The sequence below is a fragment of the Aphelocoma coerulescens genome, chromosome 2, assembly GCF_041296385.1.
Source record: "Aphelocoma coerulescens isolate FSJ_1873_10779 chromosome 2, UR_Acoe_1.0, whole genome shotgun sequence".
NCBI classification, from domain to species: Eukaryota; Metazoa; Chordata; class Aves; order Passeriformes; family Corvidae; genus Aphelocoma; species Aphelocoma coerulescens.
Window position 1 is genome coordinate 147424807 of NC_091015.1, and position 27999 is coordinate 147452805.

The 27999-nt window shown below is 40.6% G+C and overlaps 1 protein-coding gene across 2 annotated transcripts; it reads right to left on the reverse strand.

The window, feature by feature from the left end:
* On the reverse strand, positions 1-27999 carry AZIN1 (antizyme inhibitor 1). Of its 2 annotated transcripts, XM_069005276.1 has the most exons (12): positions 27724-27999; positions 21865-22002; positions 14168-14365; positions 11968-12141; positions 11534-11706; positions 7875-8009; positions 6277-6358; positions 5383-5457; positions 4147-4312; positions 3504-3622; positions 3113-3327; positions 1-2486 (listed from the first exon to the last, which is right to left on the reverse strand). In XM_069005276.1, the coding sequence occupies exons 3-12, from the start codon at positions 14267-14269 to the stop codon at positions 2375-2377; spliced, it is 1353 nt and encodes a 450-aa protein (XP_068861377.1). In that variant the 5' UTR covers positions 14270-14365; positions 21865-22002; positions 27724-27999; the 3' UTR covers positions 1-2374. The 2 variants fall into 2 exon arrangements, with proteins under 2 accessions (XP_068861377.1, XP_068861378.1); XM_069005277.1 differs by lacking the exons at positions 21865-22002; positions 27724-27999 and adding an exon at positions 13100-13270 and having other exon boundaries at positions 14168-14255.

The window sequence follows — 27999 nt, forward strand, 5'->3', positions numbered from 1 at the left end:
TCCAGTGGTGGATCCAGGGCACCCACTTTTATTCTGATCCAATGTAAGCCAGTTGCGCAGCTGCTTGGGCACACAATGAAAAGTTGGAACCATTTTCTTCTGTTCCTAAGGAGTAACTGGCAACACCAGTACCACAGCCTTGTCTGGGCCCACAGCCCTGGATCTTCCTTAGGAAATGGAGCAGGGCTGCATCAGGGAAGCGTTCAGGCCAAAGCAGGTGGGGCTGTTTTCCATGCACGACCATCAACACATCACGCAGCGAAGCACAGGCTGCAGGTCTGTGTCACACACTCCTGCCCCTGCCACAGCCTCAGCAAGCAAGAGGGGCTGCAATTGTCTAGTGAGCACAACAGGGCTACATTACTTCCAAGTACTATAAAGAAATCATCCAGCTTTTATATTTTGTAAAAATTCTGAACTGCAGTTACAATATAAACAGTAGCACATAGCAAATCAAACTGAAATACATACTGAATTCAGACTCCAGGTTGGCTTTAATAACACTGTCTTCAAGTACAGCAAGTATTTCTGCTCTGACCACTGCTGCATTTATAGAGAAATAGTTTTCTACTTATCTGTAAGTTAACATAAAACAACTCTCAAAGACTGTATGACAGAATCCCGTTGGATTATCTAACCTTAGGCAACTGTACTTGCATTTAGTCAAAAACCACGACAGCAGTCTGTCTTGTCTAGAAAGACCTCAACAGGTAAACTGAAGCACTTGAGATAGGTCAGCTAGTAACTTCAGGTTAAAAAAAAAAAAACAAACCAGAAAACCAAAACCAAACCAAACCACAAGTTCCCCCTATCATTTACTCCCTTTTCACTTCCACATTTAATTACAGTACTAAGTATTTCTTAAGACTGCATCTCCAAAGCATAAGCCATTTTGCATCTCCTAACTGGCCTGTAAAACTGTTCTGACAAATCCAAACTGAGAATTTACTTTCAAGTAAAAGTTCATTAAGTTTCATAAAATCTTGCTTTACAGAGCCAGAAAATAAAATTTCCTACCAGCTGGCACTCATGTAAAATACACTTGCAGCCAAAGGGTAGAAATTTTACCTCCAACTGAAGGGTTTAAAAACTCCCTTTTGACTGTAGGATCCAGACCTCAGTGTATCATCTCAAAACCCTAACACCCTCTTCTCCTCCTTCCCACAGTTTTCAAGTAGGGAAAGTTAAAGTGAGAAAGCAAGCAAAGGACCTTGAAGAAATCAAGAGGCTGTAGTAACACAATAAATTCTCTGACCAGTTCTGGCAGTTCATTACTCAATGTACATGTACTTTTAGCAGTCTGATTTACCTTTACATTATGGATACAGTTAAATGAAGTCCAGTGCAAGAGAGCATTTGAGGTTTCTGAAGTCTTGTGCAGCCCTACCCTAGAGTCAGCACTATACAGAACTAGCTGAAGTTGAAAGACTTTTCAAATAAACACTATTAAAAAAAAGAGCCAAAGGTTCTGTGACAACGTGCAGAATTGGACTAACCCATGCTGCCTCAGGGCACTGCATGCACACGAGCTGAGACAACCTCTCCGTGCACACCCATGCTGAGTGCAGGTTAGCTGGTTGGTGTGAAGAACTGAATCTAAGGTCATGCTCTAAAAACACACCACAAATTGCCTTTTAGCCTTCCAGGAACTTACATGACTTCCACTTCATACAGATTGATTAATCTGAAAATTTTTACTGTTTAACACAAAGCTGAACCAATGGGCTAGAGAAAAGAAGGCTTCTCAAATCAATCATGTATATACCTATTTTATAGCTACCTGCCTAGTTCCTCCCAAAGTTAGCCTGAAAAACAGTAAAATCTACACGAAGTTTTATTGCAATCATACAAGGGATACATCAAGGGTCAAATACAACAAATACTATGATGCAATTTTACATTTATTAAACTACAGTTCAAAGCACAAATTTACACATTCTAAATACACTAAAACATCTAATGAAGTCACACTGGTCTCCCACTGACATTTGATATATCTGGGCGAAAGACAATAACTTTACAAGACTTTTCTAACAGAAATCCTTAGTATAAAAACTGTACTTGTATGTAAACTGTTGAAGAACCCAAGTGATGGGTTTCCATCTCCACTAAGTCATCCATTTTGTTGCATATTTAACGCTCAGGGGTTGAATGAACTTGATTTTAAATTTGGACACCATTATCTAACCCTCCCACCCCCCACTGAATTGTAGCTGTAGCTTGTTTTGCCTGGTCCCCATTACTATTACTATTTTTTCAAGTTTTGAAGAGAATGAATTGAATTCAAGATTGTTCCATTTCTTCCACATTGGAATGTTGACCAGACAAACTACAGACTTGCAACTGCAGGTCTAAATGAAGCGTTAATGCCTGTTTAAGCTGCAGTGGAAAAGCGGTCTTCTGGGCTCAGCTGAATGCACGAAGGCACAAAGAAGAAGTTCTTCATCAATGTGTCTGAAGCAATTCCAGCATCTTGCATCTCATCCCTGCAGCAGCAAAGGTCAAGAGATGTAAAAACATGTTTTCAGGTTCAATTTCCCTTCAGAAACCAGCCTCAACACAGCATTTGAAGCCACGTGCCCCCCGCGTGGCTTGGCCCCAGGCTCGGCACAAGGGAGCCCAGCTGTGCCAGTGCCTGGCACACAGAAATGCTGCCACTCTCCAGGGATGGAAGCACAAGGCCCTGCCTACCCTCAGCACAGGAATGAGTTACCAAACTCTCCATCACCACAAGAGCATTAGTGCCCTTCCTGCCTATGATGGTGCCAACACTGTACACAAGCTGCGGTTACTTGGATTAGGAAAGCTCAAAGGTTGATATTGAACAGCCTTTGTTAAGCCAGTAAGAGACTTTACAACTGCCACTGAACTCACAGGTGAGATTAGTCAGGTATTTTGCTTTCCTTTGTCATCCCTAAAGCAAAGAAGGCATTTTATTAGAGATCCCTGTTTAGTCTCAGCAGTCAGAGACCAAAAAATAAAAATCCACAAACTAAAAATGCACATTCTTGCACTCAGTATTTTCCTATATTTGCCACTGAATGTAATTTATAAGTGTACACTCCTGAAGGAAGCAAAAGTAACCTTGCCATTATGAAGATAGTTTTCTTACCAGTCACTGAAAGACATCATGTAGTAGATCAGTGGCCTCTGATAGTTGTTAAAGGTAGACTGTTCACCTAAGGTACCAGAACCCATATTGTCAAAGATCAGCCAATCTCCCACGCTCAACTCGGGAAGAAGACAGTTTTCCACAATTTGATCAAGCTCATCACAGGATGGACCCCAAAGGCTGCTTGCAAACAGAGGCTCATCTTCCTTGTATTTCTATATGGAAATGATTGAGGCAATTCAGGCTTCAGTTTATTGAATAAGAAAATTTTCAAATATATAGAATGTTAATTTAATAAATAATATGCAATTATATATGTATGAAGTGTTAAATAGATATTCAACAGACAAAGATAGTAAGGACTACCTCTGAAGAATATAGAAGGACTCACCTTGTGAACCTCTGGGATAGTATTGAGTTTCTCAGACAATTTACTTGCAAAAGAACCATAAACACCATCATTTATGTAATATGTAAATACTGGTTCATCATCATTCCTGGTTTGCTCCACTGGAAGTAAAAAAAGAAGTTGTCTTGCATGCATGTTTTGTCATAAGTAGTCCTTTTGCAATCTAACTTAAATCAGCTGCTTTCTCCTGACAAGGGGGTTCCATATATACTGGAATGGGAGAATTACAAGCAGAATAATCTGTATGAGACCAGATTATAAATTCAGTTATAACATTAAGTGTGAGGCTTAATAAAATTAATACTTTCAGTAATAACCACTGCTAAGAATATAAATCCAGAGAAGTAGAGAAATAGCTTGCTCTGTTGACATGATTTTTTATGTTCTAATACAGAACCTTCTACCAACCTTCTGCACTCAATATAGGTTTAACCTAGCAAGAATACAAGAAGTGCCACATAAAAGTAACAGTGAGATACACAGAGAACATATGGTCAGAATCCAAAAGGCATATTACACTGCAAGAATTAGGGAATGCATTAAATATATAAACTAGTCTATCCCAACTAATAGTGGGCAGTTACCTGTACTGATTCACAACACAGAAAACAAATCCAACCCTTACCTCCAGAAGGAAGAAGTTTATCATACTCAACAGTCTTCTTTGCAATGATGTTCACTGCCAGTGTAAATGCAGATGAAACATAGAAACATCCAGGCTCTGCAATCACACTAACACCAGATTCCTTAGGAAAGTAGACATCCAGCAATGGCCTGATGACATGATTAACCTAGGAAATTGAAGTCAGAGGTAAGACCAGTGAACTCAGCTTACAGATGTGTCAGATACACACACACTTCAGTCAGCAACAGGTCTAGTCAGCACACCAAATAATTACTCTGGTCCTCTGTTCTCTGAGGAGGGCCTTTAACCAGAGGTCCACAATTTATTATAAAAAAAAAGAGTAAGAAAACTGGTCATTCTGCTGAACACTGAGTCTGAGTACTACACAGTCTCTCTTCACAACCACAGTTCAAGATGTAGTACACACAAGACTGCACCAGTAATTTCAATGTCCATCCAGCATAACAGATAATGTAAAATTACTTATGAACCCACAAGAACAGGCAAACGGCCTTTTTTTGATCAGTTCTGAATAGTATCATATTAGAAACAGAATTCTTTAATACTAATGTTCACATCTTAAGATACATTTGAAGATTAACAGACATTTTGGACAAGTAACAGAACCATTAGAATTGAGAGAAAAGCCCTGATTGCTGTTAGTAACTCCTCCCTGCATCACTTTCACTATCCTGAATTCACAGAGTCTATGTTTAAGACAACATAACAGTGTAAACTGGTTATCCTGTTTTATGTGCCACTTCATACTAAAGATGGCATTTAGGCCAAATCAGTCTAGCCAAATCAAGACCTTTAGCTTTCAGTTCTAAAGCAAAATATCAGAAGTTTTCATCCAGTAGCAACAGGGTTTATGATCCAAAGCATGCTAAGCTACCCTGGCCCAAATCATGCAAGAGTCACCAACTGGACAATAACAGTAAAAAAACCCCTTAAATTACTACTGCTAGGGTTGTTTCAGATAGTAATTTAATCTGTAACAAACTCAAGTCAGCATTCACCCAGTATGAACATGATTAAAAAGAAGTAATGATCCCCTCCAAGAACTGATTACACTATCCATGATCAAGAATACAAACCCAACTATTGGGATCTTGAGTTACAGTCTAACACTGAACTTATGTTTCAATTCAAGGAATCAATTCAAGCTGCAGTTTGAAGGTTAAACACTTCAACTTCTTCAAAATTAAGAGTTTCAACTTCCAACACATAACATACCTCTTCCAGCTGAAGTTCTGAACCTGTGAAGCCCCCACCAATATCCAACATGCTCATCTTAAAGCCAAATTCTTCCTAAAATGCATAGGCAGAAGGTAAGTACATGAACAACTGTAAATGCAAAAATATTTTTGTTGCTCCTTACTGTGGTTGTTTTCTGTGTATTTAAACTTTTGAAAATATTTAGCTGAGTACATCTAGTGAGGGAGTAAGGGCATAGTACAGCTCCATTAAATCTAGCAGCAAAGCACTGGGATGTCAATAGAGGCTGGTTACACAATTCTCTGCAAGTCCCACAGCAGTATCAACTCCCATCTTGTGGCTTTTGTTATATTCAGACAGTATTTGCTGAATAGGTGGTGCATTCTGACAAAAGACAGTTTTAGAAATTCACAAATCATGTGACTAGACCATTACAATGAATTTGCACAATGATCAGCAAGATCCTCAATTTTATTGCCCCCATGTGTTACCAGCCACAGCTAAGGCACTAACTGCAGTAATAAGAGTAAAAAGACTTGCAGTCTTCTGTTTAGTTTACAAACTTCTCATGCCACAATAGATGCCAGTATACAATAGTTCAATTTCAATGTAACCTAAAAGCATCAGCTGTGTATTTTCAGGACTGAGATCTGAATATCAAAAAGCTCTGACCAAAAGTGGGAAACTAATTTAAACAGCATGCAAGGCCCATCAGTGGGACAGTATTCATTACCATAATTAGGACAAAGTTAGTTTTACCTCTACCACATAGCACAAAGGAGTATTTAGTCCCTTACTAAAAGTTCCATCCCCAGTGACTTATTTTGGAAAGAATGTAGTTGTTTATTAGTATGATTAGAATAGAATGGAGCCTCTACTGTAGCAATTGCATGTGTGTATAGATCTACTTACAGCCATGTCAAACACACACCGAGCATCAGATAGAGCATGAATGTACGTTTGCAGATCCTTGCAAGAGCCTGAAACATGAAATCTGAAAGAAATAAAACACAGTTAATACACTGAACCATGCAGCTTTCAGACCAAGCAAATAGTTTCACCATATAAAACAGCAACATGAGCAATTCATTCCCAAGTGTCTCAAAACAAGCTTAAATGATAATACAGCAACTGTGAAAAGAATAAGCTCAGACCACCACTGCCTTCTATTTAATTGGATTTCTACTTGAGGATTGTCTTCCTCAACCCCAAGAATGTCCCACAATATTCTCAACTTTGAGAAATAACAGATTTACTGAATTTTTCAGTCTTCACTATAAAAGTGGCTTAAAGTTGTTCTTCAGTAGGTGCCAAAGCTGCAGAGAAGTACTGATGCCTCCCACAAGCTCCTGAATCCTCTCTTGTTTCTTGTTCAAAAGATTTAAGTACTGCCATATGCAGTTAGTCACTGAGGTGCTAAAACAAGTGCCAGCATTCCCATGGGCTTCCTCAAGAGGAATATGGTCTACTGGTTCTAGACAGACCATACACACAACTGAGCCACAATGCTCTCTACTCAAAGTCTACTCCTCTAAGGAATGCCATTTTGAGGCAAAGGTCACTTTTCAAACTTACTTGCATGAATCCACATATGGATTTTAAAATCATTTAAATAAAAATAATGCACAAGAGCCATGTGACTTTAATAAAAGTTGGTTAAGACATTATATGAAGAGACATGTTTTTTCAGAAGTACCTAATTTTTTAAGACATTTGTAGTTTATGCTTTAACATCCATTTCAAACAGATATACATCAAAACATTTGTGGCCTAAATCATCAAAATCTGGCTTAATTTTTTTTATTGTCTTGATGACCCATTTATTTGTTTGGTTGCTTTCCTAAAACAGTCATGAGTATATGATAGACTTGTAGCTGAAGGTAGGCAGAGCAGACTCATGCATGTATTTTTCTCCCATATAGTAAAATATCTGTCAAACTTCCAATTAAAATACCACAGATCATTTGTAAGGACTTGGAACTCTATTCTGTGAATGCAGGATTCATTCCTGCCACCTGCAAGTCAAAAACTTATCTGAGTATTTTGTCTTGATATGATCAAAGAGTGACATACAACCTTAACTCTTCCAAAATCTGACCCCATGTTCATCTTGTTCAAACTACCCAACCTATTCCATGCTACCCTAGCACTTCTGTTACGCTGTTTATTGCTGGGAAAAATACAAATCAAGTTACCACAGAAGTTCAAGAGTACAGTTAGAGAATAGGAGAGGCTTCCAAACTTAGTTTTCACGCTGACAGAAGGATATCTGATACTTCATTTCCTTTTGCTTTGATGTCTGTAATAGTTACTTTGTTTCATACTAGTTTTTGCTTGCAAGCAAAAGCTCATGATTCTAAAGTGATGTGATATTGTTTGTCTGGGGTTTTTGTTGATTTTTTTAAACCCTGTAAAATAGTGTTACAGGAGAAAAATTCTTTTCTATTTTACATCTTAAGTATATCATACAAATATGTGCTCAGCCAGCAGAGGACAATGAAGCTACTCACTTGACACCAACTATTTGGACTCCCAGCTCCTTAGCACATTCCATGAGGTGCCTACAGTTCTTCAGGGTGGTGCCAAACTTCATATTCACCTCCTCACCAGCAGTAATGTCTTCTGTGGCAATGTGCAGTAAGAGCCTAAGAGAAGGGGAAGATGATTGGGGCAGTTGGTTTACATCATCAGCACATGTGAAGCCTGAAGACTGTCAGAAGTGTGTTGATTATGTTGTCAGTACTCCAGCTCCATCGATGGATGAATCAAGGCAACCTAATAATAACAATCCTGTACAGAGAAAAAACTAGCAATTAGGGGCTAAAACATGGAGCCAACAAGGACAAGGGATTTGAAATGCAGCAACTAAGACTCTTGTAGCAGCAAGAGTCTGTTGAGTGCTGTAATAAAAAATAATGTTACCTTCTAATAAAGCATAGTTCCTCATAAAACCAGTAAGACTAATATGATTTTTCCCATCTCTGTCCTCCTCCCTAGCCAAGAGGTTCCCCTTCAGTCAGACACATATCAGTCTTAATTAAACTCAGCATCTGGAGAACACCAGGCTGACACACTGAAAGTACACTCTGGCCATATCCTACCACCTCCCCTTCTGGCTGAGCACATGGACTGAGGATGAGGGGTAGGATGGTCAGTCCATTCCCTGCCCCTTCTTCCAGGACACTGCAGAGCAGAGAGGCAGCAAGTACCATCTCTTACATTCTTATGTCGTGGGACATCTTTCGCTCTCTGGTTAAAGCCTCATTTTGGGTTGGTCTGGCAAACTGCAGCGCCAATGCTGACCTTTTTCTGTGTTAAAGTAACACTTGAGGGGCAAAGGCATGGTCACATCCAAACCTCTAGAAACATACCCCAAAACCTCACAAATTCAAACTGCTGTCCACTGAGAAAGTCACACCCTCACACCCAAGAGATAAATTAATTAGTCATGCAGTAAACTTAACAGAGGTGGTGTCATGACATACATGCAGACTGGACAGAGCACATTGCAGTTAACCAGGATGGGGAGTATAAATGAGTGGGAGAAACTCTGCACCCAGAGTGAAATAGCTCTTTACAAGACAGGCAACAAACAGAACTCAGCCTAGCCACTACTAGCCTAACACCTACCATGACTTGTTACAAGTACTTTCCAAATGTTTCATGTGTTTAAAATGCATTTTGTAAAGAGCAAAAAGTCTTAAGCTCTCACACAGGCTGCCCTGCCATTCTTGTTAATTTTAATTTTTACCATTTCAACTTGAGAAACTGACTGGCATCTCATTTTCTGCTTCTCCACTAGAACAGAAAATTCTGTTCAAAAAATCTGTAGTAAGACAATATTTTGCAAAGCCTTTGGAAAAATGTGCTAGCTGTAGCAAAAATTATTACAAGTCAAACTCTTTAAAATGTGATAGAAAAATTCAAATTCATACTACAATTTTTAACCTTATGTTAAGATTAGTCAAAACCCCTCCTTAAAGACATCCAATGTTAAATTTATTGATGAATTGTTATAGCAGCATTTTAAGTGAATCAAGGTATTTTTCTAGCAAAAACCACTAAATCTGACTTCTAGAAATCTAGCAGGATTCTTCCTCCTGGGTTTCAGCAGGGCTAGAGGGTGATGTGTGCATTTAGGATTTGGTTTTACTTTTTATTGTTAAGGAAGTGTTGATACTTATAACAACCTTGCCTCCACTGACATTCTTAGGACACCAAGAAGCTCAGCAGTTAAACTTTGCCTAGAAAAAATCTAAAGATGTAATAAAAAAAAGCAATACCTAAGCACTCCTTCATGACATTTCTCATCTTAAAAAAAGAAAATTGCAATCATTTGAGTTGGCAAGTCTTCCAAAGGCAGAAACATCAGTTATGAAAGAAGACACCCCCATTACCAAGTTAATGTGAAGTTGCACAAATTTTCAGAAAATGAGAAGAACCACTTCCTAAATATGATTTCCTCAGCCAAAACACACTGGCTTCATCTACACAAACAACTCAGCTCTAACAACCACACATAGGAAAAACAAGGCTATATAGTGGCTTTGACTTTTGGTAACTATGCCAAGGAAGAGAAAGGAAAAAAAAATGTGCCGCTTGAGCATCGACATTAAAATGACCTGGATAAGATAATGCTAATAAAATTAGGGGAAAAAATTCTATCCAATAACAGATCGTATTTCTAAAAAATTTAGACATCAAATTGCAGTTCTTTTGTAGAAATTGAGTTTCTTGCCCTTGGTAAACAGGAATTTTTGCAAATATTAGACAATGGGATCTTCAAAAAGAAGTAAGAGCTTATATTGTTTTTCTCTAGCTCATGATACTCCTACATACTGCCTCCCTAATTTACAATTATTTACAATTTCTCTGGCTCAAGAAAAATCTGCATCTTCTTTCTTTGGATGTTATCAGACAAGACCTTCTAAAAGAAGTTGTTAGAATCATGGAAATAAATCAACAAAAACTAACAAAACTCTAGATCCATCGGTGAATAACTGGTAAAACACTAATGATGTAACAGTCAGCTTTAGTATTGCCAAGGCTTTCAAATACACTAAGTATACGACAGCCAGCAGTTTCACAAAAATTTATCATACGTAACATTTTTTCACAGGAATTTCTCTCCAGTACACAGAGCACAGACAGACTTCCATGAGGATGAAGTGTAATCACCAGCAACAGCAATATTAAATCTTGTAGTCTTGAACAAACAAAAAAAACTCCCTCAAATAAATACCACCACCATCTCCCCAAAAAAACCCAAACCAAAAAAAGGCCACAGTTTTGGGAGAAGACACAATAGTTTCATAATGACTGTTTAGAACCAAGGATTTTGTAAAGGATGTCAGGAATTCAGTTCCTCCAATGACATTTATGGAAAGTTATACCTTTAATCACTGCAAAGCACTGTAACATTCATTTAGGCTCTGACTCCATATTTCATAAAGGCATAGCCCACAGCTAAAGCATCCACATGTGAGGGATGTGATGTTAAATGACATGAGTGCCTATCAGCCCAAGAGACCATTATACACTGGCAGCAATAAAATTGTCATATTTAACAACCAGATTATCAGCTTTGATCACTTTTCTACAGAAAGCAGCTGAGCTAATACCAAAGTGACTGAAAATAGAACTGGAATCAAATTTCTCTTTGTTCTAATCATCTGGAAGTACCTGTAGGTGTATTTAATAGACCTGCAGAATGTGCCCAAATCCCAGATGGGACCCAATGCACACAGTCATTCTCTGGGTAGCTCAGCCCTGACTTCAGCCAGAGCCACTAATATCCAAACAGAACTCCCTGAAAGATAACACTGAAGCCACAACAGAGCAGGAGGAAGATGTATTTGCAGATGATGAAATGCCAGACTTCTGAACTTCAATCACTGAAACTTTACATGAAGATTGCCCTAAAAAAAAAAAATCACTTTTTCCCAAGATTTCTCCCAAACCAAGGGCCCTACTATCTATCGTATTAGGAAGCCGAGACTCAGTAGGAAAAGATGCAAAAAAAGCTATTTTCAAAGGAGACAGAGGAGAAGAACGGATCCAAGTGATTTGTTCTAAAAGCAGGTACTTTACTTCCAACTCAAACCACCCAGAATACAGGCAAATTAAGTTTCCCCCACATTAAAAGCAAAACCAGAATTCTGACACTTACTTGGCATTTGGATGGTTACGTGAAATTTTCTTCAGCTCAATATCATTGTCACAAGTCATGATGTTTATCCCAGCCTTCGCTGCATACTTGATCTGAGAGGCTTGCTTGCAAGGATTTGTGTATATGATGTTTTCAGGAGAAATGCCCAGGTCTTGTACCAATGCCATTTCAGACTGAAAAACAGGAGCATACCAGAGTTTGACAAAGTGCACTGCACCATCTTTCCTGAATTTTTATTTTATGTGCTCTACTACCACACCAAAGAGAAAACTATCTACTGCTTCTAGGGCAGAAGTACAGATTTTCAACAGCCAGTTACAAATGAGTTCCCAGTTCAAGTTTTATTTATAATCATGGCACTTAATACCAAAAGGATGAAATTAAACCAGCAGACATATGAAAGAAAATAAGGCACATAAGCAAGACAAACTTACTTTACTGGAACATGCAAAACCAACACCAAGGGTTCCCAGAATTTCAAGTACACCTGGAGTAGAATTGCATTTTACAGGATAAAATGGCTTTATTGGTGCCATCACATTCTGCCATTGTATGTTATTCCTTACAAGTTTTCCAAGATCACCAACATAAAATGCCTTTTTTCCAGTCTGCAAAAGGAAGAATAGGAAAATAAAACGACTGAAATTGTAGGTTTGCTGTCAAAACAACCCAAAGTCTTAAACAATTATGTACTTTTTTTACCCTGCTCTTAACTTTTAGATTTGACCTTGAACAATGTTTTTACTTTCACCTAGCAATTGGAACTATTTTTTAAAAATCAAAGGGAATACCTACCACTTCAGAGATAATATGAATGCTATTTAGACAATAGTCTGAGATTCCTGAATAAAAGATTCTACTTAAATGCCAAATGCTGATTTTATATAAAAATACAGATTAAGTTACTAATTTTTTCCAACTTTTTATTTTCAGAAGTCTGCAACTATTTATAGGAAGAAAATCCACTGGGATGAAAGCTTCCAGTCTCAATGTTATTTGTATCTTATACAAGGAATAAAATCTGATGCACTAACATTATTTTAACATCCAGTTAATAGCTTGTTTTACTGAAAATTTGTCTGATATTTCAGTTCAGGAAGCCAAGTTTGAGACTGTTCTCCACATCTTGTGAAGAATAAAGTTCAAAAGGAATGTTAAGAACTAGATTCCATGTTAAAGGGGACAGAATCAAGTACATAATCTTTAAGAAAACGAACAGACTTTTCTGGAACTGTTAATTTCCCTTTGCACATCCGTTACACCATAGTCTTTCTCAATATCAGGTCATGATGTGAATGTAGTGGATCAAAATTCAAACAGATCATTCCAGATTTGTTCATAATGTGCACTCAGTAAAATTACTGTAAGTGAATGGCCTACTGTAAATCAATTAAAGACCATCACTACATATATTATCTATCTGATAAGACTGTACATCAAATGTTAATTCTAGCACTTGACTCTTGCAGGTACAAAACTCTATATGTTGTGGCTTATTTTATACAAAGTCTTTATTTCTGTTTAAAAAACACAAATAGAAATTCCATCGGGTGGAAGCATACTGACCCCCTGTACGGGTCACCAGCAGGAATGGGATCTGGAGCTTTAGATCCATGGCACAGGCCTCTACCCCTTGAGCTAAAGGAGTAAATGAAAGCAGCAGGAGGCAGCTATCCTCTGTGAGCCAGCCAGTGGTTGGAGACATGACATGTTGCCAGTAGTTTACCTATTTATTTGCTAGACAGAAAAAGAATATTAGGAATCAGGATTTGGGAATCCTACACCTGAGTTCAGAAGGCCATGGAATTTAGCTATTTGCTGTACTATAGTTGAGCACTTGCACATGAGTATTAGTTCTGAGAAACCACAGGAAAAGTGAGCAACTCCTAGGTATGGTATATGAAGAATACAGGATTTGCTTAATGAAACTTTTTTTTCACTTTGCTCTTTCTACAACTTTGCCTACAGAACAAAAGCTACATTTTCCTTCCTCCTAAGACAGAAGTGAAACCTAATTCAAAAAAATTACTACACACAGAATTATTCAAGTTTCTTTCCAGTTGGTTGCTAAACTTCAGTAGCTTTTAGACCAGTTTGTGTTGAAAGATAGCACCTCACAATGTGCTCGTACCAGAGCTTCCAGGGGGGAGAAGGGTAACAGGAAGATGTATAAATATAAACCATGATGGCCCACAGAAATTTTAAACATGGCTCTAAACTGGCCCAGCATATACATTTGTTGAAACTCTGCCATATTTTCAGGGAAAGAACAACAACAAAAAGGTTCTAACTGAATTTATCCACTTGCACAATTTCAGGTGCCTGATCTTAAACCCCATTACTAATAAAATCTCTTGGAACAATGAGATGGGAACTTGTATTTAATTACATCAGCCAGACTGCTTTCCTGCTAGCCATTCTCAGGGAGGTAAGAGTTGATGCCCAAATTTCCCCAACAGAATTCTGCCCAAAGCAAGAAAACAGCAAAGAAGCAGAATTAGAAGAGGAAAGTATAAGGTGAGTGAGGCTTAGCTGACTGTTCCTCTGTTACTGTCAGCTCATCAGTTCTAAAATACCTTGACCTACTTTGAAGGCTTAGGGAATTAAATCAAAAGATATGGAAAGCAAACTTACATGAGTATGTTCATAAATACAGTTGTCAATGACATCTGCAAGAGTTGCTCCTTCATCCAACAGACCAATGGAGTAATTTGCATCCTCAAGAAATCCTTTCATCTCAGCCGTATTCCACAAAGCCAACAGTCATAAACCAAGAAACACAAGGGATGGGCTTCCAAGCCTTATATCCGGGTCCTTAAATTATGCAACAAACTGTACACAGAAAAAATGCGTCAATGGAAAAGAGGCACAAAGGATACTATGCTGCTATTTAAAAATCAGCTTTCTACACCTGATGTCCTACAAACAGTAACACACCCTCTATAAAAACCAATGATGTTTTTACTGTGCTCACCCTGCATTTGTCAGGGATAAGGATGGAACAGTTCTACTGAAGCCAAGAATAAAACAGAAGCTGTGTACTTTAAATCTGACACTAACTTTCAGAAACAACTGATGCAATACTGTTCTTGAGAAGAATTCCAGACTGTATGCACACTGATCTGCACTGAGCTTATGCAAACTATGAAAATACTGCAAGTGCAGCATAATTGTACAAATGCCTCAGCTCATTTCTCAAGTACAGCGTCTTAAGCAATGCTAGCATTAAAGTGTGCAACTGGAAGACTGTCTGTAATAGAACATTTCTGAATTTGTTATAGAAAACTTGTAGCTTATTCATTAAATGTTAGCATTGATATTTGTCAACATTCTAGTTTTTCTGATGCTAATTTATAACCATTGCATTTACATGTCATATTTATTAGACATTTATTTTGTTATGTTCATAACATCACCTACAACACTTCAAAACCTTAATTGCAGTAAGGGTTAATAAAAGGAAGTCACTAGGCTAGAAGTAGTTTCAAAAGTGATATTCTTAGTAAGTAGAATTCTTATTAAAATAAAGTAACAGTTACAGTCTAACTTTATTTGTATCTTGCTTATCCTCAGATATTCATTGCAAATTAGCTTAGTAGTTAGTAGTTTATAAGCAGTGTTTTCCAAAAGATAATCTGAATCAACACAGCCCAAACACTGAAAACACTGTTAAATATACAGTCTTAGAATACAGATTGACTATTTAATCACAGGTAAAAATCAGCAGACAGCAGAAAATTACCAACAGCTGATTATATACCTTCATTTCCCTTAACTGATGAATACAACAATCTGCAGCTTACATTCCATTAGAGTTGTGGGTCTTGTTTAAAAGCAGTTTATTAATTTACATCAACCCACTGACCACTTTTTTTGTTTCAACTGTCATCTTTATGACTAACACAAGATTGATCAAAACCAGATAGCTAACTAGATTCTTTCTCCAAATGAACACCTAAGACATTTTTAATCTCTCAACAGAAGTTGCATAGTACTTGTAAAAAAGTGATGGTTGTTTTCTAAAGGCACCTGCACTTAGATTTACAATAGTGGAATTATTTTTCTAATTAAAAGTGTTTATAGAAACCACAAACATTACAGCTGAAAGTCAAAAATACTTCATTAGGACTATAAAAGTTAAGATAATTTTGACTTCAAGTCATCAAAAGGCCATGGTCTTAACTCTGTCTCATGTTTCATGCACTACCTCCATAAAGTAAAAAAAAAAAAAATACACAATTTGCAACATAGGTTTGGTTAATGTTGTCAACAATATGAACAAAGTTACTTTGCTGTACTTTAATATTACCACAACTAAGTAGCAGTTGCTCCTGTTTGTCATTATGCCAAATAATGGGAAAGAAGCCAGCACGGTTTTATATGCTTTCTGCACAACTCAAACATGCCCCCTATGTTTGTTACAACAGGAATTTACTGCCAGGTGAACTAACTCAGTGGCAGCAAGAACATTCAGTTCTGTTCAGAAGCTAAATGATAAAGACAAGTACACTGGGTAAGAAATACTTATATAGTGAATCATATGATTATTTAAGAGAATCCTGAAGATCCAAAACAATCACAGAAGAGCAAGATAATTATCACATTGATGTAAGGATTTAATTAGTTATAAAAACAATGACTAGGTGGTAAGACTATAATAACCAGAGAAAAAAAAAGTCTTTAGTCAGTCGTATCTCAGTGTAAGACTAACAGCTGAAACTCCTTAAAAAATACCACTAAACAAAAGAATCTTGTGAACTAAGTTTGCCTTAGAATCAGTCCAACAAACATGAAGACCACAGTCATCTTCATAAAATATCCATGGTTTTCAGAGGCAGAGGACCAAAAAGGTTTAGTTATCTTTTCTCCCCTGGAAAGAAATGCTGGCATCATCATTTTACTGAAAATTTGGTATAGTTTTGGAGTATTCCAACCATGAAGATACAAAGAAGAAAAAAATCTAACAGCAGAGTTTAATTATTTTAACTTTTTCTTTTTTATACCATGACTTTTACAGCCTAATGTTTAACCAAGTTTTAAAGTACTTTATGCATCCTTAGGAACTTGCTGGTTGTGTAATAAACACATTAAGCTTTTCTCCTACAATAAAAGTAACACCCAAAGAGAGGAATAAGCACAACCATGGTGGACACTTGCAAGAACAAAGTGATTTCTATTTTCAGCAGATTATTCAAAAGTAGCAAATCCCTTAACCCTTCAAAAATCCCAGGTGTTTTAATCCTTTCATGATACAGAGTGGTGTTAAAGACAATTTTTCAAATAGATTGTGTTGCATCTGAATCTACAGGATTTTTTAGGATATCTGGTATGTCCTGTAACTTCAGATGTTCAAGAAAACTTCATGGCAACATTTTAACACAAACAGTACAGGATGAGCTTCCATGATTGGCCTTCCCCTCCCCAGTCACACCTGACCAATACATATTGTAATCATACAGTTACAGGTACTGCACACATGTTGGAAGCCACTGGGCTGGAAGAAGCCTCACATCAAGTTGGGCACTTCCTGTGTTTCTGATCTCTTATAAGCAAGCTCTTACAAACTTCAAAAAGTCTGAAGGTGAAACTAAAGCATGTGAAGGAGTTACTGTATATACAAGGGTACTACTTAGCTAGATTTTTAAATTTTGGTTGAGATTTTTTTTTCATGCTACAAGCCACTTCCTACACTCTAAAGTGGGCAGACAGTCAAGCGTCCCTTCCACCCCAGATCTACCCCACTGGAAGGTCTCAGCACACCCACTGGAACCAGTCACAGCCCAAACAGATTTTTAAACTCACCACACACACAGAGAGCACTAACTGCTTGTACCTTGTATTTCAAATGAAGCAGCTCAATCTAACCAGCCACACACCTTCTCTTTGAGTGTGGGTGTTCATCTGAGTTACACTGGAGTAGATATAAGTTAGTTGTTTAGCACTCTTAAAAGAGTTTTTTTCATAGTTAATGACTGTGGTGTCTATAGCTTTCAGACAGATGGCATAGAAGAATACTTTCCTCCAAAAGCTGCCCTTTTAATTTTGGGGAGACTGTGTGGGAAAGAGGGGGAGAATCGATTTAAGTAAAGCAACCAACTCTCCAAAGCCACCACCAACAAAAAGAACAATTATCTAGTAAGTTAGTTATGATTAAGATTATTTCCTAAACCAGGCTTGTCTCCTGCTCATTCATCAAAAAAACGACTTATGGTCAAGAGGCAGGGACCAAAAGGAATATATGCTAGTAGAGATTCAAGGACATAGATTGCAACAAACCATTAACAACCTCATGTAACCTCTCCCAGGCTGCTAAACAGTGATTGCTTTTTTTAAGCATATCCAAGATATAGAAGCTTTTCCATTTAACAAAATTAATCTAGTAGAAAAAAAGCACTAACATTTGTTTAACAACTACTGTCAAATTTCCCCTTTCTAAAATAAATTACATATTTTCAGTCTTGATAGGAAGAACATTCTACAAAGAAAAAACAAATTCCCAGAAGCACTGCTACAGCACCGCTACAAGATAGTGGATACTTGAGAAACATTTCTTTAAGGGCTTCATACCTTACAGTAGGATTTGGGACTCTGCTGTCACCTTATTCTATCCTGACTGGTTCCCTCCTGAGGGGGGAGGAGAATCAGTGATAAGATTTGCAGAAAGAAATCTAAAGGATGGTTTAGGACTTTTTTTTTAATGTCTGTAAGATGAGTCAGAAATCATTAGAGTCCAGAGTTCACTCCTTGCTGGAAATGCTGACTTGCTGCAAGTCATTATTTGACAGACTTGGTGTGGTAACACCACCCATTTTCGCACCTGAAATGTTAGACTGCACAATGCTCCAGGACATATATTTTAAGTCAAACAAAAGCTGTCAAGTGGTATGAGACTTCTACATAGGCATGTAATTGCTTTCTTTGAAGTAAGCGTTACATCCTCAGGCTCTTTACATTTTAACACAATGACTTCCCAGATGAAGAACTCTAAGATAAAAGTGTACATATTTAAACATTGCAATTACTGCAGATATCTGGAATAAAAGAAAATGAAAACTCTCTGAACAGAGTCTAAACACATGCTTGTTATATGTAAGCATCCATAACACACACAATTTTCATTTTTTTCTTTACATTGCCTGAACTATGTATAGTTTGGCCTAAGAATTTAAAAAACCCCGAACACCTATAAGTTTGGTTCTTTCATTAAAAACTTCCTCTGCAAAAAAAGTCTCTGCAAACCAAACAGGCTCCAAATAATGCCTTTCAACCACATCTTATTAAAAATATTTATGAAATATAATAACTATGCTGATGCAAAAATCATAAAGGGCTAAAACCACATTAACCTCTCATTCATTGCAATACTGGTTCCTCAGGGGTAACAAATAAAAAAAAAAACCACTTTGTCACTGACATTGGCAATTCAGTACAGAACAGGTATACTACAAAAGTAGAAACATGAGTCCTCTGTTTTCGGTGCAGGAAACACCTACTTATACTGGGAGCATCTTTTAAAAAATATTCCAAGATGCCATTTCACCAACTTGCATCACTGTAATTCAGCTAGCTGAATGCAGCTACTAACCAGATGATGGAAATGGTGAAACAGGTGGGTTTTTTTGCATTACTCAGTTTGTACTCATTTGTACTCTCAGTACAAATCCACTGAGGGTCATAAGTAGAGTACCTGAACAGCTGAGGTCAGTTGCATCCTACTCTATTCTCTCAGCAGCATTCCACAAAGTGAGCAATGTAGCAGGAACAAGTCTGCTAAAGCAAGCAAAGGGGGTAGATACCGAAAAAACAATGCCCCACCTGAAATCTTCTACAGGAACAAGAACCTCCTTCTGTGTTCCTGAAGTTTGAATACATTATTCAGAACCAATAAGCTCACAAAGCTTACAAAGAATAATTACTCTTCTAAGTGCACCTATACTTCTGTGGTACCAGACCAGGACTTCTCTTTCACAAAAGTGCAAACAGTCACTTCCCCATCCTACCTTCTCATTTGTTTAGTTAGTGTTAGTATTTGGCCTCCCCATTGCCCCTAAGACTCCAAAATCCCAGCCCTCCTGTTCCCCAACTGCCACCAGGTCCATTTACACAAAGCCAAGAGAGCTCTCAAAGTTAGCCAGTCCAGATACCTCCTGCTTCCACTTGGCATAGACAGGGCTTGTTAATAGATCAGACTTGCACTGCTAATTCCCATCACTTCTGATCAAACAGATGTGGCAATAAATGTAAGAGATTTTGAAGGAGCAAAACTTCAAGCCACAGTTGCCAGACTGCTCAGGGAGTGAGAGCTTGAAGAGCAGACAGAAGTAAACCCCAAGTCTTTCCCTGGCCAGCATAATACAAGGAAAAAGTGAGATGGAGAAAATGATAAAAAGGAAGCGAGTTTAATGGAAATTTAAGTACACCTTCAGACAGATTATTTTTATTTTAATTCCACTGGAACATAACATTACAGTTATATTTAAAAAGCTCACTTGACCTTTTTCCCATTAGATCACTTTGCAAGTTGAACAAGACTCAAAAGTACCAATTAGCTCTTTAACTTACATCTTAGCTGTGTTTGAGGCAATGACCTGTGCTTAAGTACAGCAAAACAGGTACAGATTTCCTGGCAAACACTACTGCTACCTACATCACCACTACATTCAGTACTGAATTACTTCTATTTGTATACAGGACATTATTGCTGAACACATAATAGATCCAAGCTCAAAATAAACACACATTATCTGAACATTAAGCTGCAAATAAAGCAAATCCAGTGGCATTTCCATTCTAGGGCAACCTATATCTTGCACTGCTTGTCACAGCACATCAGTCTACCAGTTAGAGAAGGAATATCTCAAAGAAGTACCAGAACAGCCTTTACCTCAGAGTAAGAACTTCTGTCACAGCCAAAATTCTCCTTAGACCAGTTTTAGAAATTAAAATGAACATATAGTACCTCAAGATTTTATACTGTATACACTCCTTCCCAACAATTCTTCTGCCTTTCCTGCCTTTTTACTACTTTACTTTATTTCTGTTCAAGTGCAACATGTTGTGCAAGAGATCTACCCACATACAAGAGTGAACCAAAATTTTAGCTGAACAGGAGAAGCAATGTTCTCAGCTTTTTTGCTTATAAAAACCACACCTAAAACATAACAGTGATATTCAGAAAATTCTCAATGTTAACTGAATTCACTTGAATAGAGTATTCAACTACAAAGAACCAGATATATGCAGTTAATTCAGTAAGTTTCAAACAGAACAAAAAGAACATAACCTCTGGAGATACAGCCAGAAACCATGATAAACCAAGCTCATTCTGTGCCTCAGCCACTGTGGTATTTTCAAAGAACAAGTCTATCTATATTAAGTACCTTATTAGGAGGCATACTAATACAACCAGCATTTGGAATCTTTGTGGTCTTTAAAAAGTACCTGGCTCAGTAAGATGTACTTAACCATTTGCATTAAAAAGCATTATATAATTTATAGGTACTAAGCCAAACAAAACCGCCTTCAGCTAGACAGGAAAAAGGTAATGCTGTACAAATACTGTATAAAGTCAGCTTAAATGCATTTGGAGTATCTCAGTTAAGACTATCGTTAAAAACCACACAAAACTATTTTAAGTTAACCGAACATGATAACCATACACATTTCAGAGTTTTCTGTGCTCCTTAAGATCAGCTAAGTGCATTAATTTGTTTTCCATTATCATGGTCTTGTTTTTCTTTAATAACTATTTGCCACTTCAAAATATAAACGCATTTATAATTGGTACACGTTTTCCATCCAACATTAAATTCCACATTCTACCGTAACCCCACTACAACTATTTGTGGAAGCGGATAGTAATTAGCAAATAATGGAGACAGGCATTTGGGAAGGCACACCCTTCATGATCAGCCTTAGTTACTGTTTACAATAGCAAATTTTAACTGTTTCAGTACAAACTACTCTAAGAAATCATACAGTACTCAGCAAGTCATGATTTGATGTTAAAAGTCATGCAGTCCAATTCATGACTTCAGAATTACCACTGAGAGACTGAAGTCGCAGCATTTTATTTTAGGATTTCTGCAGCCAACACCCCTAATTCAGAAAAGTAGCTCTATTTACCAAGTTTACTGCAAAACTTCATCAGATAATTGTATTGAGAAAGGTGTTAGATGAGTAGAACTTCTAGTCCCCCGCCATCCCAAATTAAAGTCCTGTGTAATTTCGATAATCTACATCCGGACAGTTATCTTGCTTATCAAAAAGCCAATACAAACTGTATTTTTGCAAGTGCTTATCCTCCTGCAAACAGATGAAGAGAGACTTACATGGACAAGTTAGGAGATGGAACCCTACTATCATCAGCTAGGTTCCCAAGGTGGCTCAGCGTTGAAGTCGAACTGCTCTCTATAAAGCACTTCTCCTAAGCCCTCTGGATAGTTGTAAACTTGATCAGAGATTTTGCCCTGTAGGGAGAAAAATGCACACAAAAATAAATCTTACAGACAGAACAGAATAAAAGCTTTATCATAAAACATGCAACAAATGCCTTTTCAGTAGTGCTTTTAAGGAGGCTTGCAATACCCCACCATGAAAGTTTATAATCACATCAAACACCCAGTTTGCAAGAGTTAATATAAACTCTGAGCCAGAACAAGTCAGATGTACAAAGAGCTGCTAAAACACATGAAACTGCTTGTTTGTACTTATCTTTCACAGTCTGAACTGGAAGATTTTCAAAACTAATGGCAAAGAGCTCTACATGATCTTGCTGTAGGGTAGTATGCCTTAATACTGGACTACTCTCCCAGAAGTGCTTTTAACCCTGTAACCACTGCATTCTTCCCCTCCCCACTTCCTTTCTATTTCAGAATTCCCTTGCCACGTTCTTTCTCCCTCTGCTGTGAATGAATACGGCATGTGGGAGAAAAAGCTATGTGGGTGAAAAACAGTGCTTTATATAGTGAAACTGAACACCACACAGACAAATCCAGAAATGAGCAAGACAATAAAAACAAAGGAACTTATGCTTGCCTTCAGGAATGAGGAGACATTTCAGCCAGCCCTTAAAGGCTATTACACACATCACCAAAGCAGCATTTTCAAGTACAAGGCTATATTACTCAAAGTAAAGCAATCACACAAACCAGTACAATGAACATAAAAGCAGTCAAGGAAACATTTATTAGGAAACAATATAAACATTTATTATTTATTTATGAGAAGCTGTTCCTCCTAAAAGCAACAATCATTTTCATGAAATTAAATACACTACCAAAGCAGTCACATGTAAACCCAACATACAACAAAGTTTCTACAAATTCACTGTGATATATGGCATGAAACATGGAATGTACCAACCTATTGTAAAAATAAACCTTTGCTACTTTCATTATTTAAATGATACTATATGGGCTGACTACAAAAGCCTGACTTCTGGGAGTCACCCAAAACACAAGATCATCTTCACAGCCATGTTAGTTAAACTCCCGAAATGTACTTTTCCACTTATTCTTGCTGGTGAAAAACTAAACTAGTACACTCTATAAAGTACTGCATAACACACAGAGGTAATGCAACTTGAGGGTAACTGTTTCACAGCAACCCCCACAGAGCAATCCCTGCAGCTTTACCACATAAATTAGCATTTACTAGCATGCAACATTAAAAACAAACCTCAATGCTTCAAAATTGGGTTATTACAGAATTTTGCCAGCTCGAATTAATGTATATGTATTATATTTAATCTTATCCTTCTTTCACTAAAGCAAGAAGTCAGTAACATTTAGTTCTGCACACACCAGTTTTACAAAAGGAAGGTGGTGCCAACTTTTAAAATTAACTAGTAGTTACACTCTTTCCTACTGCTGTTCTGATTATACTCAAGAATTCATACAAATTTTCCAGTGATATGAATTAAGTTTACCTTCCTAGCCGAGCAAGTCATTAAACACAAGTGCTTCTAGGGAGAGCACATGACCTTCAGTGCAAAACTTAAAATGCAATGCTTCAGCCAAATATCACCTGCAGTATTATGCCAATAAATATTCTCACAAGTCCCAAGGAGGAAAGTTTACAGTGAAAGTTCCTGTGGAGCTGGAATGAAACCCGACAATTTTCTGTAGCAATAGTCTACTTTGAGCTGTGCCAAGTTCTAAGTGTCTTTCAGAATTTCTTTCAAATGAGATTTATCTAAAGGATCTACACAAACATACACAAAATAGTCTGACTGTTTCCTTTGTGCAGCTTTGCCAATTCTAAACATTCAGAGGAAAATGGTACAATTTGAGCCTTTCCAATCACAGTCATTTTAGTGAACTTCAACCAGCAGAAAGAGGGAGGTTGCTGTAGAGTGGCAGAGCTGGGCTACCATTTTAAGTAGAAGTGTATTCAAGGTCCATAACCCATGTGAGCAAACAGTTTTACAAAAACTGCATATGTTATCAGCCACAATGAAGCATTCCTTGTTTAAGGGTTTTAAAGTAGGTATAAAAGTATTCTTTGCTAAGCAGAGAGCTTTGAGTTGTGCAAATAATCAGCAAGGTAGCTCTGCCTTTAAGTACTCAAGTGACACCTATATGCATCTGTTTATCTATCATCTGTTGGTATACTCTACTAGCAGGTTCCTAAAGTTTGAATACAGCTCAAGCAACAACAGCCACAACTCACCTGAGGACCCAAATCACCCCCCGGTTGTCCGCAGCACACAGTTTTGTCAGAACACCTGCATCCCTGCAGCAAGCCCTATGAGTGCCCAGCAGGTCAGTTGGGCCAGCTCACTGGTCCCCCTCACCACCCCACGTGTGATGCCAACAGGCCTACAAAACCAGGCATCAACTCATTTTCTTTGAAGAAAGAAAAAAAAAAAAATCCACTGCATCTGTTTCTGAGAAGAGACCCTTTAGTGGCTTGAGCTAAAATATCCATTAACCAAACCCAAAAAATCTAGAATTACAATGACCTTGCACATTTGCACCGAGTGACAGACTTGAAGGCACCAAAGTTACTCTGGTTCACAGAAAAACCTAGGTGGTTTTGAGTTACAATAAGCATCTTCCAGATCAGGGAGAGGACACTGTGGCAAGGCGATCCCTGGGGGGAGGAGCAGGTCCTGAAGGAAGCACGGGTCCCTGAGGAATTCTCCCATGAACCACACTCTTGCTCCTGTGCTACATCAACAGTATTTAGAGCTGAAATTTACCATTATACCCAAATTAGTGCACTGCATGATTAAGCCTCGCTTTCAGGAAGGGACAGTCTTAATTCTCTTCCAGAGCACTCTGTCTCCCCTTTAATTTGGAGAAATGGAATAATTTCCAGAACATACAGCCCAGCAGTGCAGCAATCACACACCTGCACCAGCCTTCCAGGGAGCAGTGAGATGCACAAGCTGAGGGTCCAGGGGCTCGCTGCAGTGCTGAAAGGCAGTAATCCTGCCTCTTGCCTCCAGTAAAACTGTGCCCACAGGAGAAACATTCCCACAGCTGTTCACCACTAAACAACACCCTCCCCCCCCTCCCAAAGACTCCTTTTTTTGGGGTTTAACAGCCTTCCCCTGGAGCTCAATGCCCAGCAGGAGGGATGGGGGACAGCAGGCCGGCTGGCTGCCTGCCGGGGGTCTCAGCCTACAGAAGGCAGAGAAGGGAGCTCACCACAGCCAGAGGCACACGGGGAAGGGGCTGCCTTGTCACAGGCATCAGCCACAGCAGCAGCAGCATTGTTCACACGGTGACAGGAAGGAAAGAACTAGACTGGACCAGTCCAGACTGGAACAAACCCCTCCTACCATCACCATTATTCACAACCCCTACCTCCCCCCCAGCACCACTGCCTCCCACGTTTATCCAGGGAAGAATAGTGGGCAAGTGCAGTATCTTCAGAGAAAAATCCGGCAGCCAGGGAGGGCAGAAGTGGGGCAGGACTACCCCCCAACCCACTCGCACACAAGAGACCCAATCACACATCTGACTAGATGGCTGGCAGGTCTACATTGCTTTATTGGATGTCACACAGTGTTTTCATTCAGGGTGGCTATAACCGACTGGGACTACACAATTGTATCCTGGTTAGTCACAGAGACTGCTGCAGAGGTCTGAAATGCAGTGCTTCCCCTGCCTACAGACACTAGGACGCTGTGCAGGATTTTGTACTGCAGAAGATGCACTTCAGAAAGGCTCAAAATAAGATTTAAGCTCACTTTCTTCCCCCTTCACCACCACCAGGTACCCCCCAGCACATACATGCATCTTCATGGGCTCAGAATGAGCTCAGACTGATGACTGAGAAAGTGCTGTCTAGTACCCAGCCATAATAGAATCCTCTTCAGCCACACCACGATCCTGCACTTGCACCGTCCCACCTACACATGCATCAGCTCGCCCCACTCACTCATCATGCCTTCAGCTCCCCTACAACCAGGAACAGACACCTCTGCTGATCTTTCACCGCTGTAAGTAGTTACACACACCTCTGCTGACCTCCCACCAAACAGAGAGCAGCACTGCAGCCAACACACACACGCTCCGGATACTCCAACATTCAGATGCACGCACTTTACACACACGAATTCAGCTGGCAGCTGAGCAGGAACCAGACTCTCTTCTCCATGCTTTCCAAAAAGCCACTAGTACACCAGTGGCCAAATAGACCACAATACGTTGGCAGAGGCAGCCAAGCAGGTTGAAGCTCCAAGAGACCTCCAAAAGGACCAGCAGCACCGAACCTGCTAGTGCTACACTAAGGGTCTGACCAAGGGGAGGGAGAAAGGGCGCGCCCGTGAGATGACCACGAAACACCCCGGGCAAAGGGAGGGGGACTGCTAACGGGAGGGAAGGGCTCCCTTTCCACATGCCGGGTGACCCCACGGCCGTTCTGCGTGACGGCAACTTGTCCCGGAAAGCGTCACTTGTGCAATGCCCTTACAATTCGTGCGTTGCTGACAGCCAGCGCTGCCACCCTGCTCCGCGGCGTGGCCCTTGTTCACCGTGCCGAGAGGCACAGGTGAGGAGATCTCGTGCAGCCGCAGCTCAGGTGAGGGGAAAAGCGGAGCATGGCAGCGGGAGCCCGGATGGATAATCACGCTCACTGAAGCACAACATGGCCCCTGAGAAGCAGGCGAGGAGACGCCGCGGCCATGCCACCAGCACTTCTCCAGTCTCTGCCCCCGTCAGGCTGCAAAGCACCGAAGCCTGTCACACACAGCTGCCCCCCCCCGGGCTCGGGGGAGCTTCCAGGGTGTGGGTCACACGCGGAAAGGGACCCTCCAGCACCCGCACGGCAGCCTGTGCTCCTCAGCCCAGGCAGCTGCCACAGGGCACTGGGAATCCCCTCTCCCTGCGGATCCAGGCGAGGACGCCCCTCGCCCCCCGCTCCCAGGCAGAGGCGCCCTGCGAGAGGCAGCAGCGCACGGCGGGCGCGGGTCTCCAGCCGCAGGCACTGCCCCAGCTGTGAGGGGGAAGACACCGTACAGCCCCCCTCCGCAGGAATCCGCCATGTTAGGGCGGCCGCCGAGCCCCGGCTGCCCGCGGAGCTGGCGGCCCCGCCACCCTTCCGCGTCCCGGGTACTGCGGGAGAAGGGGACGGCGGCACCGCCGCAGCGTTCACCCCGGTGCCCGGCCTCTGCTCCCGCCCCGTCACCGCTCGCACGCAGCGCTGTCCGCCATGTTAGCGCGGTGGCCGTTGACCCTCCGCCCGCCGCCGCAGACACCCTCCGGGGCGCGGGGGTCCCGCTGCCCGCCCGCTCGGCCCCCGCACTGCGGCCCCGCACCGCCCGGCGCGCCGGGGGACCGGGGGGGGGGCTCCGGCTCTGACTCATCCCGCTGCTCTCCATCTGCCGCCGCCGGTGGTAGCCGGTCTCGCCCCACGCCGCCGGGCGGAGAAGGGGCAGCGGGAAGAACCGGCTCCATCCCCAAACCTCCCCGGCAGTCACCGCCACGGTACTGGCCGCCGGGTACTCCTCCGCCCTTTCCGGTTACCACGAACATCGCTCCCCGTCCCTCCCTGCACTGCTCCGAGCCCCAGGCCCCGGGCAGGGGGAAGCCCCTATCTCTCCCGCCCGCCGCCGGTGTCCACGGATGCTCCGGCCCGTTTCAGAGCTGGGGGTGGGCGTCGCCGCTGCTTCCCTCCCTCCCTCTCGCCACCTCCCCCACGGGTGGTGAGAGCCCCAGGACCCCCGCTCCGGTACTCACGTGAGATAACGGCCCGAAAGATTTGGTAAATCGTCTTCTCTTTTTAGGCGGAATTTTTAAAGAGGGATGTGGGAACCTACAGCAGAAATACAGGCGGCGGCAGCGGCGCCTTCCAGGGCCATAGGCTGCGGGGGCGGCCGGCGGGGAAAGCGCAGCACAGCGCTGGGACCAGAGGGCACAGGCGGAGAGAGACAGAGCCGGAGAGGGCCGGGGGCTGCGGCAGCGGCGGGCGGAGGCGGCAGCGTGGCCAGTAAGGAGCGAGCGAGCGGAGAGACG